Raw genomic sequence first — 21704 nt, 5'->3', positions numbered from 1 at the left:
ACTTGAGACCCACCCCCCATGTCCTCCCTACACATCGCCTTTGACCATATGTCTACTTAGGGCATGCCTACACTACAAACTTATGTATCTTAACAAGAGAGTGCATCTTCATACAGGAACAGTATTTTTATTTATTTTTTTTTTCCATGAGAGAGAGAGAGAGAATGCATGGGGCTTTTTTCATGTGTTGCCTTCAAGGGATTTCTAGGCCTACTACAACTAAACCCATTTCAACAGAAGTGTCTGTATACATACACATACACTCAGAGATTGACTTTAACAGGAGTTATGTAATTAACTCTTCCTGGGTTTGAAAGCCTCGTGTAATTTTTTTTTAAAAAACGTGTAACATCTCTTGAATGAAATGTTTACACCTACAGTCTCTGTCTAGAAATGCCTTGTTATAAGTCATCACTGTATCTTACAAGCATTTGTTTGGAAATGATGAGCAGCGACACTTGGAATATTTCCAAATGGCTTAACTTCAGGACCTTGGATATGTCTAAATCTTATACCTGGCAGGTTTCCTTCATGAGACAAATGCCGCACATGTTAAAGAATCTACCATTTTGGGATGTACTGTATGAACTCAGTTAAGAGAACAAACCATTATGTGCAATTTATTACTTTAATATAAATACATTGCATCAAAGTATTTTAAAACGGTTTGTATTAGTTGTGAAGTTTCCTTGGTAATTTTGTCATTTTCTGATTCTTATGTTTGTTAACCCCTTTCTGTGTCAGTTGCATGCACCTGGCATGATGCTTACTCTGAGTAGGTATAAATATACCTGCCTCCCAACTCCAGAGGCTGGAGCTTCTCCCTGCTAGGGAAATTTAGATGGTGTATGACTTCCTGATCCTGGGTAGAGCTGGTTGAGAGAATCAGTAAATAAACTTCATGCCAATCTTTTAAAAATTTTTATTGGCTTTTGTGAAATTGACCAAATTTTTTTAAAATCAGAAAAGTTTGACCAGCGAGATAGTTTATACAAACCTGATAAATAGTTTGAAAATTATTTTATTATCAAAAGCAATTTTTAAATGAAAATCTTTGCCAAAAAATTGAAATTGAATTTGTTTTGAGTAACTCTAATTCTGGGCATCTGAAATGAAAATCAAGCCTTTGTTTTAGTTTTACTTTGCATTACTCTATTCTCTCCTGATACGCATGTTACCATGGCTATTCTCTGTCTGGGAGGACTAAAATAAGCTTCCCTTAGGGTATGTTTACACTACAAAATTAGGTCGAATTTATAGAAGTCGATTTTTTTAGAAAGTGATTTTATACAGTCGATTGCGTGTGACCCCACTAAATCCCACTCAGCACATTAAGTCGGCTGAGTGCATCCACGGTACCAAGGCGAGCGTCGACTTTCGGAGCGTTGCACTGTGGGTAGCTATCCCACAGTTTCCGCAGTCTCTGCCGCCCACTGGAATTCTGGGTTAAGCTCCCAATGCCTGAAGGGGCAAAAACATTGTTGTGGGTGGTTTTGGATACATGTCGTCAGTCGCCCCTCCCTCTGTGAAAGCAACAGCAGACCATCGTTTCACGCCTTTTTTCCATACGGGCACCATACTGCTTTCAGCAGATGGTGCAGTAGGGCTGCAAACCATCATCATCGAACAACTGCTTCCGCTGCCACTCTGCTCTCCTGCTGCTATGAATCCACCTCGCAGGTCCTCTATATGACCATCGTCATCCACTGCTTCCGCTGCCACGCTGCTCTCCTGGTGGTCTCGCAGAGCTGCTTCTGCTGCCACTCTGCTTGGCTGCTTTTGTCTTGCCATACCATGGCAAGCGTGCAGCCCGCTCAGCTGTTGTGTCCTGGCAGCAGATGGTGCAGTTGGTCTGCATCACTGGTCATCCAACCACCGCTTCCCCTGCAACTCTGCTCTCCTGCAGACGCCATACCACGGTAAGCATGGAGCCCACTCAGATCACCGCGGCAGTTATGAGCATTGTAAACACCTCATTCATTATCATGCAGTATATTGCAGAACCAGAACCTGCAAAAGCAGGCGAGAAGGCGATGGCAGCGCGGTGACGAGAGTGATGAGGACATGGACACAGACTTCTCTCAAAGCACGAGCCCCGGCAATTTGGCCATCCTGGTGGCAATGGGGCAGGCTCATGCCATGGAACACCGATTCTGGGCCTGGGAAACAAGCATAGACTGGTGGGACCGCATAGTGTTGCAGGTCTGGGATGATTCCCAGTGGCTGTGAAACTTTCACATGTGTAAGGGCACTTTCATGGAACTTCGTGACTTGCTTTCTCCTGCCCTGAAGCACAAGAATACCAAGATGAGAACAGCCCTCACAGTTCACAAGGGAGTGGCGATAGCCCTCCGGAAGCTTGAAATGCCAGACAGCTACCGGTCAGTCGGGAATCAATTTGGAGTGAGCAAATCTGCTGTGTGAGCTGCTGTGATCCAAGTAGCCAACGCAATCACTGAGCTGCTGATATCAAGGGTAGTGACTCTGGGAAATATGAAGGTCATAGTGGATGGCTTTGCTGCAATGGGATTCCCTAACTGTGGTGGGGCGATAGAACGCATATCCCTATCTTGGGACAGGAGCACCAAGGCAGCCAGTACATAAACCGAAAGGGGTACTTTTCAATGGTGCTGCAAGCACTGGTGGATCACAAGGGACGTTTCACCAACATCAATGTGGGATGGCCGGGAAAGGTACATAACACTCGCATCTTCAGGAACTCTGGTCTGTAGGAACAGCTGCAGCAAAGGACTTACTTTCCAGACCAGAAAATAACCGTTGAGGATGTTGAAATGTCTATAGTTACCCTTAGGGACCAAGCCTACCCCTTAATGCCATGGTTCATGAAGTCATACACAGGTACCCTGGACAGTAGTCAGGAGCTGTTCAACTTTCCGCTGAGCAAGTGCAGAATGGTGGTAGAATGTGCATTTGGGCATTTAAAAGCGCGCTGGCGCAGTTTACTGACTCGATTAGACCTCAATGAAACCAATATTCCCATTGTTATTACTGCTTGCTGTGTGCCCCACAATCTCTGTGAGAGTAAGGGGGAGACGTTTATGGCGGGGTGGGAAGTTGAGGCAAATCATTTGGCCGCTGATTACGTGCAGCCAGACACCAGGGCGGTTAGAAGAACACAGCAGGGCGCGCTGTGCATCAGAGAAGCTTTGAAAACCAGTTTCATGGCTAACCAGGCTACGGTGTGACAGTTCTGTTCGTTTCTCCTTGATGAAAACCCACCCCCTTGGTTCAGTCTACTTCCATGTAAGCCAACCGCCCTCCCCTCCCGCCTTTGATTCCCTTGGGGATTGGTCCTGCTTTGAGCAGGGGTTTGGACTAGATGACCTCCTGAGGTCCCTTCCAACCCTGATATTCTGTGATCACCACTTGCAGAGGCAGTAAAGTCATTGTTGTTTCAAATTCATGCATTCTTTATTAATTCGTCACACAAATGGGGGGATAACTGCCAAGGTAGCCCGGGAGGGGTGGGGGAAGGGGGAAGCACCGAGTGGGGTGGGGGAGGAGGGAAGGACAAAGCCACACTGCCCTTCAAAACTTATTGAATGCCAGCCTTCTGTTGCTTGGGCAGTCCTCTGGGGTGGAGTCGTTGGGTGACCAGAGGGGGGGGACACCCCCCCCCCACACACACACACATTCTCGGGTGTCTGGGTGAGGAGGCTATGGTACTTGGGGAGGAGGGCAGTTGATTACACAGGGGCTGCAGTGGCGGTCTGTGCCTTGATTGCACCTCAATCATACGCCGGAGCATATCAGTTTGATCCTCCAGTAGCCTCAGCATCACATCCTGCCTCCTCTCATCACGCTGCTTCCACCTCTCCTGTTGCTCCAGCCATCTGTCCTTGCGTTCATTTTGTGCTTTCCTGGATTCTGACATTGTCTGCATCCATGCATTCTGCTGGGCTCTTTCAGTTTGGGAGGACTGCATGAGCTCAGAGAACATTTCATCACGAGTGCCTTTGTTTTTTGCCTTCTTATCTGCGCTAGCCCCTGGCACGGAGATCCTAATGGCAGCGTTGAAACATTTGCAGCTGCAGGAGGAAAAAAGAGAGTAAAATTGAAAAAGACACATTGACCATTTAAAAGGAGGGGCTGATGTTTCTGCTTTAACATGCAGCACAAACCCAACTAACACCCCCCCCCCAATTCTCTGGGATGATCGCTTCACCCCTCCCCACACCGCGTGACTAACAGCGGGGATGATTTCTTTTCAGCCACAGGCAAACAGCCCAGCAGGAACAGCCACCTCCTGAATGTCCCCTTAACAAAATTCCCCTATTTCAACCAGGTGACAATGAATGATATCACTCTCCTGAGGATAACAGAGAGATAAAGAACGGATGTTGCTTGAATGCCAGCAAACACCGGGACCACAAGCTGCCATGTTTTCTTATGCAATGATTCCAGACTACGTGCTACTAGCCTGCCGTGGTAAAGTGTCCTACCATGGAGGACGCAATAAGGGTGCCCTCCCCAGAAACCTTTTGCAAAGGCTTTGGGAGTACCTCCAGGAGCGCTTCATTGAGATGTCCCTGGAGGATTTCCGCTCCATCCCCAGACATGTTAACAGACTTTTCCAGTGGCTGTACTGGCCGTGAATGCATCCCAAGTCTTCAGGGCAAATTAATCATTAAACATGCTTGTTTATAAACCTTGTATTATATTTACAAAGGTACACTCACCAGAGGTGCCTTCTCTGCCTTCAAGGTCCAGGAGCCCTGGTTGTTCCTGGCTGTTGGGGAGAACGGTTTCTCCGCTTGCCTGGTGTGCGCTATCTTCAACCTCCCCCTCCTTATCTTCCTCATCCCCAAAATCCTCATCCCTGTTGCATGAGACTCCCTTGCAGGAGTCCATGTACAGGTGTGGGGTTGTAGGGGCACCCCTTAGAATTGCATGCAGCTCATCATAGAAGCAGCATGTCTGGGGCTCTGACCCCAAGTGGGCAGATGTTATGCACTTGTAATCATGTAATCATGTTTATTACAGTAGTACCTAATGCCCATCCAAGAATGGGGCCCATTGTGCCAAACACCCTACAAACACGGGGTAGTAGTCGACTCTCCCACCCCAAAGAGCTTACCATCTAAATAGACAACACAAGCACAGGGTGAGGGAGGGGCTATAAAACACAAGCAGAGTGAACATTTTGGCAGCAAACAACATGTCGATTCCACGACTTTTATCTTCTTGATTAGGCATTTACTAGAGCCTTGAAGAGTGTTCTAAATTCTAGTTGTTTCTTGGCAATAGCCTGTCTTTGTTCATTCTTTAAAGCTTATTAGTCCCCAGGCTTATATATATAAAATGTGGGCTAGGCCTGAAAGGCTAATTCTCATGTCTCGATCATCTGTTCTGGCACAATCTTGATCTCCTTTTCTTGGGGAATTTGTATCAGTTTCCTGCATCTGTCACCCATCCTTATACGTGAATGGTGATTCAAGTAATTAATTTTGTTGTTGTTAGCAATTAATTATCCTTTCCAAATCTTGGAGGACCTATTGTCTCCTTCAGACGCAATGTTCTCAGAAAAAGTATTACTTACCTCTTGAGCAATCTTCAATTCAATGATAAATATGTTTTGATGACTCTGAGCTTTTTGAATGAAGAATGTTGCTGGACAACCCTGTAGTACAGCAAGAACGCTAGGCTCTGCCAATGATGTTGGCCTCCAGCCAGGCAGGAGGCTAAAATGGGGAAAGCCTTCACTGCACACACTAAGATGAAGTCTGTACACTTACATATCCAATTATCTGTTTACTGTCAGACACAGATATTCCCTGTTGGGCATCAGCGCTTAGAGGTGGCTTTCCTTGTGGCAAAGTCTTGCTGCTTGGTGGAGAGCAACTATCTACCAGCTCGGGGCTTGTGGCATTGGTGTAGGGATGTGACACTCTCCCTGGCTTGAAGTGGTTTCCATTATATACAGGGTTTATAGTTTGGTTCAATGGCTCTCAGCAGTCACACTATACAAATTGTTCCAGCAATCCTGGATAGTGGGGGTACCAAATAGATCTGGTGATTACCATTGTCTGGTTATGCAATCCACTGTCACTGCTTGTAGCTGTGGGGGCTGGAAAGCACACAAACACCTATTCCTCTCTGTACACCACCAAATATGGAAGACAACTTCCCCACCCCCTCATATTGAGTCCATACTTTACATAAAATGCTGACCTGGTGGCTGCTTAAATACCATAGCTTTTACATTAGAAACATTGAATGTCACAGGTATGTAGCTGACCACTTAAATCTCCTTGCTCAATGTTTTAACAGGTAACAATATTTTTTAAATCAGTTTTTTTCGCCTTGTTTTCTTTTTGCAGCCACAGCCAATGCTAACGAAAAGGTGCATGGAAACGCTGCACTGAGAATGTTTGAATTCTCAAAAGAGAACACATAGAATGTAGAGAATGATGTGCAGCTGGGACTGATCTGTCCCCTTGTGATTTCTGTGCACACTGCCCCTAGCTTGTGTTTCTTATTAAAGTCTGGCCGCTGGCTGTAACGTTAGCTTAAAACACAATAATCAGCTAGAGTTCTCAAACCATAATGCAACTTAAAGTATTTGGCTCAGTGAAAAGAAAATAATCAGCAGCTAAGGGCCTGATCCAACTCCCATTGCACTCAGTGGGAATCTTTTTGTTGGCCTCGGTGGGAGCCGGATTGATTCCTCCATCTAAAAGAATGTTTTGACCCTGAAATCACGATTGGTTACTGCACCAAGCAGATTTTTTTGCCTCATTTCTGCCTTTTCTGTTTATAAAAATACTTGTCTGAGGACCATAACTCAGTGGTTATTTTGATTTTAAAAGGAGGAGTAGATCCTCAGGAGTTGTAAATCAGTTTAGCTCCAAGAACTGTTCTATTGTTTTCCGAGAACCTCTCTACTCTATGGTAGCATGTAATCTATCGCTCCCACAAAAAAGAGTTGAGCCTTATTATCTGTGCTGCAAGTCCCTGAGATGTGGCCTCTGTTTGCATAGACATGCTATACTTTCATGAATCAACGTGTTAGATGAGGGATGGGCAAACTACGGCCCGCGGACCGTGTCTGACCCACCAGACCTTTCAATCCGGTCCTCAAACGCCCGCTGAGGAGCGGGGTCTGGGGCTTGCTCTGCTCCAGAGCTTCAGCCGGGGAGCGGGGTCGAAGGCTTGCCTGCTCTGCATATGCTATGGCTCCGCGCAGTTCCTGGAAACAGCGGCATGTCCCCTCTCTGGCTCCTGTGCGTAGGGGCAGCCAGGGGGCTCCGCATGCTGCCCCGACCCTAGTGCCGGCTCTGCAGCTCCCATTGGCCGAGAACCAATTAATTATATTGACACCCCCCATCTGCCATGTAGACAGCGCTATGTTGGCGAGAGAGCTTCTCCCACTGACATAGCTACCGCCTCTTGAGGAGGCGGATTAACTACGCCAACAGGAGAGTTCTCTCCTGTCATTTTAGCGCTTCTTTAGTGCTACAGCAGTGCAACTGCATCCATGTAGCTGCGCTGATGCAGCATTTTAAGTGTAGATTTGCACCAAATTAGGTGCAGAGTTGAGATTAAAACCCAGGAATCCTGAGTTTGTCAAAGTACCTATAGTATTAAACTCCAGCTCCCAGTTGCTTGCTTCAGACACTAGCTCTCTTGGCTACAGCAAATGTATAGCAGTCCTCCAAGGTAGGCAGCTTTTCTTGTGGCCACAGCCTCCTAGGCTGTGATGGGGAGGGCTGGTGGCAAAGCAGCGGCCCCTCCCCTTCCTTGTTGTTCGTGGATGCACTGCCTTGGTGTTGGCTGCGGGGGCTGCAAGCAGGGGTTAGACCCTGTCCCTGCTCTGGAGACAGCTGGGGCACAATGCTGGAGGAGCAGGCAGCTGGTGAGTGCCCCACCTTCCCAGAGGAGGTTGCGCTCAGGCTTTGGGCCTCACCCCTGGGGTGGCAGGTTCCAGCCACAGGGCTTCAGGCTTTGGCTGTGTAGCAGTGGGCCCCGGGCTCTGGCTGTGCAGCTTTGGGCTCCATCCCCAACACCCAGTCACGGGGCTTCAGGCTCTGGCCCCTCACTGTCTCCTCCAGCCCCCCCGCCCCAACCCCATCACTCCTGGCCCCTGCTGCCTACCCCGATCCCCCATTCAGTTCTTAATTTGTCCCCAGGCTTGCCAGGACTGAGTAAGTCTGCTGTGAAAAGTGATACTTGTATGTTTGTTTTCTGCTAGCTAGTAAGTCTTCTGTGAAAAGTAATTTTAACAAATATCATTTTTTCACAGCAGATTTACTAGCTAGCAATAAATTACTATGATTCGTGCATATGTATTTGTTTTTCCTAAAGCTAATAAAGTATTTTAGGAAAAAGTGTGAGTGACCACCAGCAAGAGTTGGTGGCCGCACTCTGAGGCTACCAAAATATTTGTCCTGAGAACCCCTGTTCTAAAGAGAGCTAACTCGTTGTCTTGGGGGACGGTGGGGAGGGAGAAGAGACACTGGGGGGGGGGGGTGAACTTACAGGATATGGTGGATGGACAATGTTTATCCTAAATGAACCTCCAGGCTTTTTAGCAGGGTTTGCTATTGAAACAGTACCTGTGCCAACATGTCTGATGAGTTTTACTTGAATTTTCCTAAGATATGTGTATGATTCTTGTTTCCTGTGTTGTTTATACGAGTTTGTTTTGAATAGCAGCAACATTTGAATTACCTTTTTAAAATTTACACTAATGTAGAACTATAGCAAATGAGAAAATAATATTAAAGACCTGTAGCTACCAGAATTTTTAGCTGTCATTTGGCATACCACAGAAAAATGCATTCTGGAAGTGGAGTATCCAATACCTTGTCAGAGTTTGAGTATTTAAAAAAACAAAACAAAAGTCACTTAACTCTCACAGATATTTTGAAAACATACAAGTCCAGTTGGTTGTAATCAGCCTGATTTGGTATGAATTGTATAATATATTGTTTTAAATATAAAAAGTCCTGTTGATCCCTAAACTAAGAGATCATTCTTGATTTTTGTCTGACTGTATGCTTTACCTCTTCCTCTGCTTTTAATTTTATTTAGGAGATGGCTGTACGAGCTCTGAAGCAGACAGGCAGCAGAAGCATTGAAGCAGCTTTGGAGTACATTAGTAAGATGGGCTATCTGGATCCTAGAAATGAACAGATAGTACGTGTGATTAAACAGACCTCGCCAGGTAAGAAAAGTTTCCTTTAAATTATACCCCTCTTTCTTGCAATGTATTTATTTTTCAATTGAATTTGTAGTGGGTGAAAAGAGCTGAATTGACCGTAGTGGGCAGGAGTTTTCTGTTCATAGGAACAACAATACCAGCTTCTCCACTCAGTCCTGCCAGTGTGCCTCAACCCTATTCTGAGAGTCCACTTTAAGGCGAAAGAGGGCGAGGCCCTGCATGCGCCACAGCAAACTGGACGTACTTTCTGTGGCAAGGTCCCTAGATTCAACAGGAGTCTGGTCTTGCAGACTGGAAATTCCCAGCAACTTCTGGCCTTCAATTCTGTTGAATCCATGAAGGGACCATTAGATCATCTGCTCAGACCTCCTGTATGTCACAGGCCATTAACTTTCACCCAGATACCCCTGTATTGAGCACAGTAACTTGTTTGACTCCCTTGGTAGTTTATTCCAGTGATTAATCACTCTCACTGTTAAAAATTTATGCCTAATTTACAGAGGTAAAATCACCTCCTACTCCTAGGCTTACTCTGCTTGACAGAGTTTTACCGACATAGCTATGTTGGCTAGCAGTGTGAAAAAAATCACCTCTGCAGCAGACACGTAGTTATGCTGGCAAACACCTGGTGTAGACACACCTGTGCCACCAGAAGGGAGGCTCCCTGAATGACATTAGCTATGCCTACCAAAGCACTCTTCTGGTGGCACAAGTGTGTCTACATCAGGGGTTTGCCAACATAATTACGTGTCTGCTGCAGGGGTGATTTTTTTTCACATTGCTAACCAACATAGCTATGTCGGTAAAACTCTGCCGAGTGGTTCTCAACCAGGGGTACGTGTAGCCCTGGGGGTACATCAACTGATCTAGATAGTTGCCTAGTTTTACAACAGACTACATAAAAAGCACTAGCAAAGTCAGTACAAACTAACATTTCATACAGACAAAATGAAAAGTCAGCAATTGTCCAGTAATAGCGTGCTGTGACACTTTTGTATTTTTATGTCTGATTTTGTAAGCAAGTAGTTTTTAAAGTGAGGTGAAACTTGGAGGTACGCAAGACAAATCCGACTCCTGACAGGGGTACAGGAGTCTGGAAAGGTTGAGAACCACTGATCTAAGTAGCTCGATCTATGGGATCAGATAGCATTGTCATTACCAGCATGGGGGAAGAGAAGTGGGTTGTGCTCAGCAATAACCTTGGGTTGGCCTCTCCTCTGGCCAGAATGTCGTGGGTAACATATAACGTTCTAAGGTCTTGTCTGTATTGGAAAACTTGTACCTAACTAATTAACAAAATCAAGTTAAAATCGGTTTTGTTACAGTGGCACAACCCCCTAGTGTAGCACTTAAACTGATTTAGCTTAATGCAGTAACTTCACTCACCATCCCTCCCCACTCCAGATCCCAGTAAGGGCACTCTGCAGTCCAGGGTCTGTGCTGGGGAGGGTGTTAAGACTGGGCAAGTCTAATGAGGAGTGGCTGGGAAGAGGGAAAGCTGCGGGGAAGGGAAAGGCCCTTGGAGGTTACTTGGAAGAGCTGGGGACAAAGCCATTTCTCCTGTTGCGGGTGATAGAGTGCTGTCCCTGGTAGCCGCTATGAGGAAGTGGGGTAAGGAGGAGCTTCTTATGTGATGATATATGGCTCTGGGTTCTGCCATGTGTGGGGATGGGCCTTGCTGATTTCTATAAATCCTGCACTTCCAGTGGGACAATGTATGGGAGTGAGGGGGATACAGGGTACTTGCAGAGATTTTGTATTCCAGGCCCCCTTCCAGGTGTTTTGTATGGGAGATGATAATCTGGCAAACGGAATGGTAATTGCCAGGGTTCGTCTCTCCTTTTTTGGACTTGGGCATAAGGCATGTGTAGACAGGGCCTCAGATAAGCATTAGGAAGAATTTAAAATAATATTGACAGAATTATTTAATAACCATGTTTTGCCTTATGTGTAGGGTGGTGGGTTTTTTCTTTCAAATATATTAAAATCCTTATCCCCTGAACGCACATATTCCTTTTGGTAGGTCAGTTCATATTTTCGAAACCCTGTTCTTGCAATCTTTCCTGCCTAAAGGTTCTAGTTACCCAGCTGTTTTTCATTTTCTTTTGCTTTTACTTCCTGATCACATCCTGGTCTCATTTAAACAGAATGCCAGACTGTGGAGATTTCAGGATCAAATCACTACTGCAACTATTTAAAGTCCTTTTCTTTTAAGTTCTGTTGAAGCCTTCACTTTGTTATCCTCAAAAAAGCCAAACTCAGGTGGCTTGTGATTGGCGTGTGTCTGTCTGACATGCCAGAAAAACATTTTGATTTGTTTCATATTAGAGTGCTTATGCTAGGTTGTGTAGGCCTCCTGCAATTGATTAGATGGCATACAAGCTTTGCTGGAAGCGTTTAGATTCCCAGTGTGAGCGTTTAAACACTTGTTTCAGAGATTCCCAGTTACGGTCTATGGCATTTATGTTTTCAAATCCTTTTCCTTTCTTCATATGGTTTTAACTTTTAACATTAAAATTGATAGCACATTTTTAGCATTCAACTGAGAGCAAAATGGAGCCTATCTGACATCAGCTGCGGATGAGACTGAAAGAATCAGTGTTCTCTATGGCCGTAGTTAGCAGACACTACAAAATACACTAAGACGTAAACCCTTCCAGATGAAAGATATGCAGACCCAAATTTTGCCATGCTAGATAGGAGGATGTGGGCAAAAATAATTTCTGGTGAGTCACGTAGTTAGTACCTCCACAGACCCAAACACTCCTCAAACTGATCAGCTTCACTGTCCCAGGAAATGTAAATTACATCTCTGTACCGGCAAGTTCCCAGGCACATCTCCAAAGGAGGACAGTAATGTTCACCCTGTTGCTTTTCTTCAGGGTTCCTGAGGGGGAAGCAGCTTCAGTTTGCAGCCAGTGCTCCCTGTGTGCTGTGCCAGCAGAGATGCTGAGTGGATATACTGCATCAATGCCGCACAAGCCACATCCCCTTCCAGGCCAGTGCCAGCCACTCTTCTGGCTGTGCTGCACCAGCATGACCCCACTTCTACCTGGGGGATTTCTGCTCCCACATCCATATGTATCCCTGTGCATCTTCTCCAAGGGATACTTGTTTACTCCTGGGGGAATTCTGTGCCACTGCGCATATGCACAAGTTATGTCCCCCGCAGATTTCTTTGCTTCCCTTCAGAGAAAGACTTTCTGACAGGGAAGCCACAAGAGCGGTCATGCAGCCCTCCCCAGCAGTACGTTTCGGGTACCCAGGGCAGCCAGCAGAGAGGTAAATCACTGTGGGGCAGGGGATGGAACTGGGGAAGACCCAGCTGGTGGCTCCTACCCTGCGCTGGGGTCAGCACGGCATCCAGGGCCATGTCAGACCCACCCCCAGATTTTTCCCCTAGCTGTAGGAAGCTCTGTAAACTCTGCCATCCCCTTCCCCACACTTCCTTTACCCATTGCTCCTCAGCTGCAGGGGGAGAGATCACTGTACAGGGGGCTGCTCTCCCATCCACCCAACCCCCGTGCATCCAGACCCCCTCATACCCAGACCCTCCCACCAAGCCTCACCCCCCCCACACCCAGAACCCTCCGTGACAAGCCCCACTCCCCTCGCACCTGGACCACCCCGATGAGCCACCCACACCTGGATCCCCACCCTACCGAGCCCCAACCAGCTGCACCTGGATCCCCACCCCACTGAGTCCCTCTCCCCTGCACACCCAGTCCTCCCCCACCCCCCAGCTGAGCCTCAACCACCTTCACCTGGACCCCCCCTGCAGAGTCCCATTACCGTTGCACACAGAACCCCCCAATAAGCCCCTATCCATCCAGATCCCCCTTGCACCTGGATCCGTCACTGAGCTGCCAACACCCAGATTGCCCAACACAGAACCCTCTTAACCCACACCTGGATCCCCCCACAGTAAGCTCCTCCACATTTGGATCCTGCCTTGCTGAGCCTGCCTGCCCACACCTGGTGCACCTGGCACAGAGGGACAGGGTCCCGGGGTGTTTCTGGGACAGGTCCTGTCCTTGCATTGTGTCAGCGTTGGGTGCAGCCTCGTTGCTGAGTCCGTGTACCGGGGTGAAGGGTGGGGAGGCCGCAGGGTGATCTCCTACCTCTGTGCAGCCAGTGGCCTGAGCTCCCCAATGCCATGCTGGAGCCTTCACATTTATTTGACAAATAAAATTTGCAGAATTTTAAAATATTGTTTGCAGAATTTTTAATTTTTTGGAGCAGAACGCTCTCAGGAGTAATAACTGGTGCACACACACACACACGCGCACACACACACACAAAATACACCCAACCCAGCTGCACATAATAGGAGACTTAATTTTATAAAATAATGAAATGTTGGCCAGTTTTATTAGGTAGTGCACTGTTTTGAATGTAAGCGCTGTGGGGTAGGAGTTGCTTCTTCACATATGTTATATGCATGTAGATGTACATGTATACACATGCATTCATGTGTGTTGCACCTAGCATAATTTGGACCATGTTGTAATACAGATAAGAGATGGTAATAATGTTTGACGTTCTGCTCGCCTGTTAGTATTCTCTTCTCCCATTGGTGCAGCACCCCTAGACAGCAGCATTTCAAGTTCTCCGGACCTCAGATCGGCTGCTCCCAGCTCTTTGTGATTCATGACTCTGATACTGTTTCAGCTTTTAAATCCAAGCTGATGATTTCATAACTAAAATATCTGAACTTCTATTTTCATGATTTGGTAAAACTACTGGTGATTCATGTAGTGAGAAGTGCTATAGAACTGCAGTTTATTAATAATAATAATACTTAGTACTTCAAATGGTCAGAGAGCTTAATCTAGTTTGGTATGATTTTGGTAACACAGGTGCAATACAAAAATATTTGTTTGTGTATAGATGAATGGATTATGTAATATAATTTGTTCAGATGAATTGTTTCCTAACATTCTTTTGTCTTTTTATAAAGGAAAGGGTATTGTGCCAAATAACATAGCCCGCAGGCCAAGCTTTGAAGGATCAAATGAATCTTTTCCGTCCTATCATCAGATCAGTAATACAGCCTATGAAGGGACAAGCTTTGGAGCAGAAGGTGCAAATATGCTTAGTGATGTTCCCAGGACATACATGGACTATTTACTCTCTGCTTCACAGTCTGCGGCCATGAATGCTCCAGTACAAAGACCTTCAGGAGTAGGCTCTCATAGCACACCTGGGAACCATCAACAAAAAACATATTCTGCAAATATGGACTCTCCTGTGATTAATTACCCAGTGACTAATCACAGTAGCCAAGCTTTACAGCTGCAGGCCACTCATGGCTCAAACAGCCCACATTACAGCAGGCAGCATATGCTGGTGCAGGGGGAACCTATGGGGTATGGTGTTCAGCGGAGTCCATCTTTCCAAAATAAAATGCAGCAGGAGGGAGGATATGCAAATCTTCCAAATAAAGGGACTGTTCAAAATAACTCTGGTCATGCATTTCAGCAGGCACCAGCCAGTCTGTACATACATACGCATCACAAACAAACAAGCCCTTCCTCTCACCAGATGCACGTGATCGCCAGAGGTCCAGCATTTGCTAATGACTTTTCAGACAGCCCACCACAGAATCTAATAGCTCCATCTAGAAATAGCTTGAACATGGACCTCTATGACATGAATAATCCTCAAGTTCAGCAGTGGCAAACGGCAGCACCATCACACCGTGATTCTTTACAAAACCCAGGGATAGAAACATCCCCACGGCAACATGTATCCTTCAGACCAGACGCCTCAGTGCCAAGCAGAACTAACTCCTTTAACAACCACCAGCAGCAGCAAGTGCCAGTATCTATAAGACAGGTTCCTCCAGGAAAACCTGATCCTTCAATTACATCTCCAAATACCATCACAGCAGTCACATCTGCTCATATTCTCCAACCAGTGAAGAGCATGAGAGTGATGAGACCTGAGCCTCAAACAGCTGTGGGGCCTTCCCACCCTGGCTGGCTACCTCCACAAGCCCCACCTGTGGATGGCCTAGAGATCATTGAACAGCACCCGCTTCCTGTTGGAGGAGCGAACGCCTACCAACTAGATGTTGATTACAGTAATCAGGAGCCCAGGTGTCCTCCACCACCATATCCTAAGCATCTGTTACTTCCCGGTAGCTCTGAGCAATTTGATATAAACTGTTTGTGCCTGGGTGTAGAACAGACTCTCCGGGGAGTCCCCAATTCAACGTGCAATAAAGCTGAGGAAAATAGCGAAAGGAATGACAAAAGCAGCAAAAATGCTAAAGTGGAAAAAACAAGCAAGGATAAAAAGCAGATCCAGACATCTCCTGTGCCAGTGCGAAAAAACAGTAAAGATGAGGAAAAAAGAGAATCCCGAATTAAGAGTTACTCACCATTTGCCTTCAAGTTCTACATGGAACAACATGTGGAGAATGTCCTAAAGACCTACCAGCAAAAAATCAACAGAAGGTTACAGCTAGAGCAAGAAATGGCCAAAGTAATGCTTTATTTTTTGTTTTAATACAAGCAAATCATGGTCAGATTGGTATAGAAGTAACATTAATCAACCAAAAAGAATAAAATGTTCAAACCAAGGTGCCTAAAGTTAGGATCCCATGGGAGCGCCAGGTGATCAGCACCTCTTAAGTCCAGGCCACTTTTATTTAGGAGTCTGTGTATTTAGAAGCCTATTTAAGGCACCCATGGGGGGCGGGGGGAGGTATATAATTGTGTTTATATAAAAACTGTGGAAGTATTCCTCCCCTTCCTACACACACATGCAAACACATGCTCTCCTTGCATTAAGGAACAGATGAACTGCTCGCTTAAACTTTTAAAATATAAATCACTTTCAGGAAGAAAGTTTTCCCCCTAGATTGAACCACCAGCAGTGCACACACTCCCAGGAATCTCTAAAACAGCAAGAATCATTTCACGTGAAAATAGTAGATGCTCCCTTTGTATTTCACATCTGTGTGTACCTCTGCTCACTTTTTAAAGTGTTATTACTAGGCTTTCTTTTGGCTTGAATCTGGCAATTCATCCTACCTGTCCTTCAGGTTTCCCTTAATCTCCCCTTCTATTCTTTTTATTTATTTGTAGATTTCACTTTTATACAGACTCCAAATCAAAGCTTTGCAAGCCTTTGACATATGTTTTAAAAGCACCAGGGCAAGCAAGATGCAAAATAAATATCAACCAAAGCCGCAGCAACACCCTTTCCTCCCACCCTATGGCACACTTGATCTCCATTGTTCTGAACACTACAGCTTAGCGCCCCCACATTGCACTTTCCCATCAGACAGAAATCCCACTCTCAATTGGCTCAGCCTTCAGTCAATGCCTGCTTAAACAGATGGGTTTTTAAACAGTGCCCAGAAAGCCAATGAATTCAGGACCGTGGGGGCAGAGCATTCCAAAAGAAAGGGACCTTTATAGAGAATGCTGTGCCAGCAGCTCCCTCCCTTATATAATAAAGGAATCAAGCTCCAGGGCCTCTGCTGATCACATCTGTGGCAACACGGCACAGGGAGAAAGGTATCCTCTTCAGCAGCCAGGTCCCAGCCCATTTAGAATTGTAGGTCGGAACCAACACCTTAAATTCCACCCAGAAACCAACCAAAATCTTTTGCAGATAAGAGTGCTGGTAACATTTGTTACCACCGTGAAGCACCACTTAATAAGTGGACTGCTGTATCTTACACCAGCTTAAATTTCTGGGTAGATTGAAGGTGTAATTCCATGTGGCATGTATAGTAGTAATACAGTCTCAAGATGACAAAGGCATGGATCACAGTAGCAAGGTCCATGTCTGAAAGAAACAGTCACAATCTCCTGGTCGGACTTGTCTTGTTAAAATAAACTCCTCCTGTGAGTCATTCTGGAAATGCTGGATTCAGTGCAGTGGTCAAAGATTTACAGAAAATAAGAGGTGATAGGCCAGGATGCAGTGAAATTGCAAGAGTTTCAAAAATATATCTACAGAGAGCAAACAAATTCATGTGTCTCTCTTCTAGTTCATGGTTAATTTCTCCTAACCACATGCTTTCAGAATGCTAGTTTGATTAGTCTCTGGCTGTAAATGTAATTATACTTGCTGTTCTGATTTGTTTTTTCCTTATAAAGGCTGGCCTTTGTGAAGCAGAGCAAGAGCAAATGAGGAAAATTCTCTACCAAAAGGAGTCCAACTACAACAGACTGAAGAGGGCCAAAATGGACAAATCTATGTTTGTAAAAATCAAGACCCTAGGTATTGGTGCTTTTGGGGAAGTGTGCCTTTCCTGCAAAGTGGATACCCATGCCCTCTATGCCATGAAAACCCTGAGAAAGAAGGATGTACTGAATCGTAACCAGGTGGCTCACGTCAAAGCAGAAAGGGATATACTTGCTGAGGCAGACAATGAATGGGTGGTAAAACTCTATTACTCTTTCCAAGATAAAGAAAATTTGTACTTTGTGATGGACTACATCCCTGGTGGGGACATGATGAGTTTGCTGATACGGATGGAGGTCTTTCCAGAACATCTAGCTCGTTTTTATATTGCAGAGCTCACTTTGGCCATAGAGAGCGTACACAAAATGGGATTTATCCATAGAGATATCAAGCCTGACAACATTTTGATAGACCTTGATGGGCATATCAAACTGACTGATTTTGGGCTGTGTACTGGATTCAGATGGACTCACAATTCAAAATACTATCAGAAAGGTAGTGTTCTTATGTGTACTATTTGTGATGCGTGTTGTATTATTTCACCTTGAAATAAATAGTGGTGGGGTCTCTGCAAATGTGCTAGCTTAGAGTATACTGAACATTTTATACATGATAAAGGTGAAGAGGCCTAAGCCAGTGGCTTGGTGACTCTCATGCTAAATTTGCTGTATTTAAGGATATGTCTACACAGCAAAAAAAAAAAAACCCATGGCAGCAAGTTTCAGAACCCTGATGTTCAGGCTCAGGCTCACACCACGGTGCTAAAAACAGCCATTAATCATTCAGACTTGGGCTCTAAAGCCTGGGGACAAGGTGGGCTTCACAGTCTAAGCTCCAGCCCAAGCCTGCATGTCTAAACTACTATTTTTAGTGCCGTAGCACGAGCCCTACAAGCTCAAATCTGTAGACCAGGATTCTGAGACTTGCTGCCACCGTTATGTTGGTTTTTTTGCTGTGAGAAGACATACCCGTGGTGTGTCAGATGCTTTCAACTACTGCTAGTTTATGTCCCCATCATAAACTGCTGTGATAGCAATAGATTGCCAGTTCTCGCTGGCTTCAGGAGCGGGATCCCTACTGGTGGCAAAAGGAGCTAATCATAAAAGAAACTCATCTGATGTATTCCTGGCCCCCGTGATCATATGCATGCCATTGATCAGGAATGAACAGGGCCTGTACAGATATCCCCATCGTATTACACCCATCTGGTCTTTACTTGGAGATGTGATTCTGAAAGGTCTAGTAAGGGACTGAGAAGTGGGGCTCATTATGGAAAATTAGCCAAAAATGGAGAATTTTTCAGATTAAACCTATTCTTGTTTGTTCGAGAGAGAGGGGGAAATACTGGTTGGCACAACTAGCCATTTAGTAATCTGTTTTCTCATTCGTTGACAATTGTTTTATAAATAATAAACTTTTTTTTATTTCCTCCTTTTTCTGTTTGAAAGGGAGCCATATCAGACAAGACAGCATGGAGCCCAGTGATCTTTGGGATGATGTGTCCAACTGTAGATGTGGAGATAGGTTGAAAACCTTGGAGCAAAGAGCCAAAAAGCAGCATCAGAGATGTTTAGCCCACTCATTAGTTGGGACCCCTAATTACATAGCTCCTGAAGTACTGCTTCGCAAAGGTAGATGAGCTCTATTTTGTTTTCGTTCGGTTAAATGAATGCTGATTTTTTTTTTTTTAAGTAAATATAATTTTGGGGAAGGGTGTCAGTTTGACAGCCCTGGACATTAAGTCACCTGTTTGACCAGTACAGATTTCTTCATTTGCCATACCAATGTGCCTCAGTACTATTCACCTTGAGAGTTGAGATGGTACTTCTGCTTCCAAGGCCATTCAGTCCTTGGCTTTTCTGCTGAGGCAGCTAATAAATACTGTGAGACAGATAACCAACCTGGGCACTAGGAAGGGGACTGAAATCACTAGCTAATTCACGTAGGGCAATGAGCAGCCAACAGAGGGTATCTGCTGACTAATTCAGACTGGTGACTGTGGCATGGAAATTATAATGTCCTAGGGATCTCTCTTCCTGGCCAGGATTTTGGGCAGCCAAAGAAGAAAAACCTTTCATGTTTTATACTGAACATCAGATCAGGGCTTGGGGACTTTAACCAGTGCTTTGTGGATGCCCATGCAGTGCTGACATGAGCTCTAAATTGAATAGTTATGAACTGAGATTTTCAAGTTTACTGGAGGCCTGATCGTATGTCCATTGGAGTCCATGGGCGCCTTTCCATTAGCTTCAGTAGACTTTACATCACGCACTAGAGGATTTAGCCACACAAACTTCCATTGAAATCAATGACTAACTCATCTAGTTGACTTTAAAATCTCAAACTTGTACCTTACTGTGTAGTCTCAGGAAATGACTGATGTAAATTGCTCCTGTTTGCATGGAATCCAGTGCAAGATTGTGTCCTTTCACCTATCCCCTGAGCCCTGCTGTGTCCCTGAGCTGTATTTTAAAATTCAGCATCACCTCTCTATAATCTTGGTAGTAGATCAGTCATCAAGTGTTTTGTTTTTCCTCTGAGGAACAGTATGTGCTCCATGGCAGGATAGGACCAGAACGATGCATGCAAAATCCTTGCTCTGTCCAGTTATGTGCCCCCTGTCAGCCCTCAGTCACCAGTGTCACACCTAAAAGTATGGAGAACAATCTCTAGCTGCCAGGATTAGGATTTCTCTGCTTTCAGGAGTAGAATTTGGGTCAGCCAGCAGAAGGCACAGAGGGATATGGATTTTGAGTAACTTAATTTTCGGTCACAAATCACACTACGGAGAATGAAAAGGTGAGAGAGAAGATGAAAACATAGGCTGTGTTTTTCAATATTATTTAAATTGGATGAGGAAACAATGTCTGTACTCAAATTCTTATTGGTCGTGGGACACTGTCTTTTGCCTGCCTTTCAGGATACACTCAGCTCTGTGACTGGTGGAGCGTTGGGGTGATTCTCTTTGAGATGTTAGTGGGGCAGCCTCCCTTTCTGGCCCCCACACCCACAGAAACCCAGCTAAAGGTAGGTTAAAGCAGAATTCCAAATAGACCTTATGTTTATTTATCGGCTCCCCTGTATCTGAGCATGTCACAGATGTTAATTTATCCTCGTCCCACTGCTGTGGGATAGGGAAGTGTTATCCCCATTGTACAGAGAGGGCAAAGAGAGATTAAAGGCCTAACTTTCAAAGATGTTGAGCAATCACAAATCTCCTCCAAGTCGATGGCAACTAAAAAACAATCAGGCCATAACTGACTTGTGGAGCTGGGAATGAAACCCCTGTATACCACTCCAGTGCCTTAACCACAAGATCATCCTTCCAGCCTCCCAGGGGCTGAATATCACATTTTAGCCACTCCTTTCTAAAATGCTTAAATTTTTCCCACTTTAAAATGGAGTGGGGGAGGGAGAAGGATTCCTCTCTCTTGATGGGACAGGTCCTAATTCAAATACATACTTTCCTTTACATTGTGACTACACAACTCTTGGGTGAATGCTGTCTGGATTTTTATTCAGCAACCTGGTAATCTGCATGGGAACATTGTTTCCAAGTTCTACACGTAAAGAGAAGAAACTTCTCCTAAACTGTTCACCATGGATTTTGCTATTGAAAATCATATGTTCATTATAACCTCACAGTTTGCAATTGCAGTATTCAAAGTTGAGCAGTGGTTGCAATTCTTTTTATTAGAAGGAGGTATCTCTCCCTCCATCTCCCTAAAGGCAAATTGCAAAACTAAATGAATACTGAATTTAGCTTAGAAATGTCTGTGCTGCGTATCCATTCAAACTCGGCTGTGGGGGCGTTCAGCAAGGAACAAATTCGCACTTACACTGTTTACATTTCTTTTTTCTCCTGTCTGTAATGCAGTGGTCTTTCCTTGTTCACTAAATACTTCCCAGAAGACACAGTTCTGTGACCGCAATGATACCATAGGTTGCATGTGTTGTATTCTGGGAATATTTTAGTGAGCCAGAAACAATTTCACGGAGTGGGAAGAGGGGCAGAGCAGGAATAACTGTTTTTAAAAACAAGTTAAATTTACATTTTCTCTTCTTTTTCTGCTTAGAATGCCCTCTACAGTCTGGCCTGTGAAGGCTATTCAGTATGTACATTTCAGAACTAAAATCCTGTTTTCCTTTTAGCTTTGCAGCTGTTCTCTAATATTTGTATAGGAAACGGGATCAAATCTTTATTGTTGTTTTCATGTCCATTCTTCAACATTTGTCCTATACTGCTCAGAGTGAGCAGCATATTTGCAAACAGTCAGCAGACCACTGGATTCTTGACTTTCAAAAGTAAAAATTG

General features: G+C 45.0%; 1 protein-coding gene across 6 annotated transcripts in view; it reads left to right on the top strand.

Moving 5' to 3' along the window:
• Nucleotides 1-21704, top strand: part of LATS2 (large tumor suppressor kinase 2) — a 103163-nt gene that overhangs the window by 79224 nt on the left and 2235 nt on the right. For all 6 annotated transcript variants that reach the window (XM_084643788.1, XM_084643792.1, XM_084643789.1 and 3 more), the window contains 5 exons: nucleotides 9055-9187; nucleotides 14145-15673; nucleotides 17302-17884; nucleotides 18838-19020; nucleotides 20310-20416. In XM_084643788.1, coding sequence (XP_084499914.1) covers nucleotides 9055-9187; nucleotides 14145-15673; nucleotides 17302-17884; nucleotides 18838-19020; nucleotides 20310-20416 — 2535 coding nt within the window. The remainder of the gene's footprint in view (nucleotides 1-9054; nucleotides 9188-14144; nucleotides 15674-17301; nucleotides 17885-18837; nucleotides 19021-20309; nucleotides 20417-21704) is intronic.

The sequence above is a fragment of the Lepidochelys olivacea genome (assembly GCF_965140295.1).
Source record: "Lepidochelys olivacea isolate rLepOli2 genome assembly, chromosome: 1".
Taxonomy (NCBI): domain Eukaryota; kingdom Metazoa; phylum Chordata; order Testudines; family Cheloniidae; genus Lepidochelys; species Lepidochelys olivacea.
This window is presented reverse-complemented; position numbering and strand designations above follow the sequence as displayed.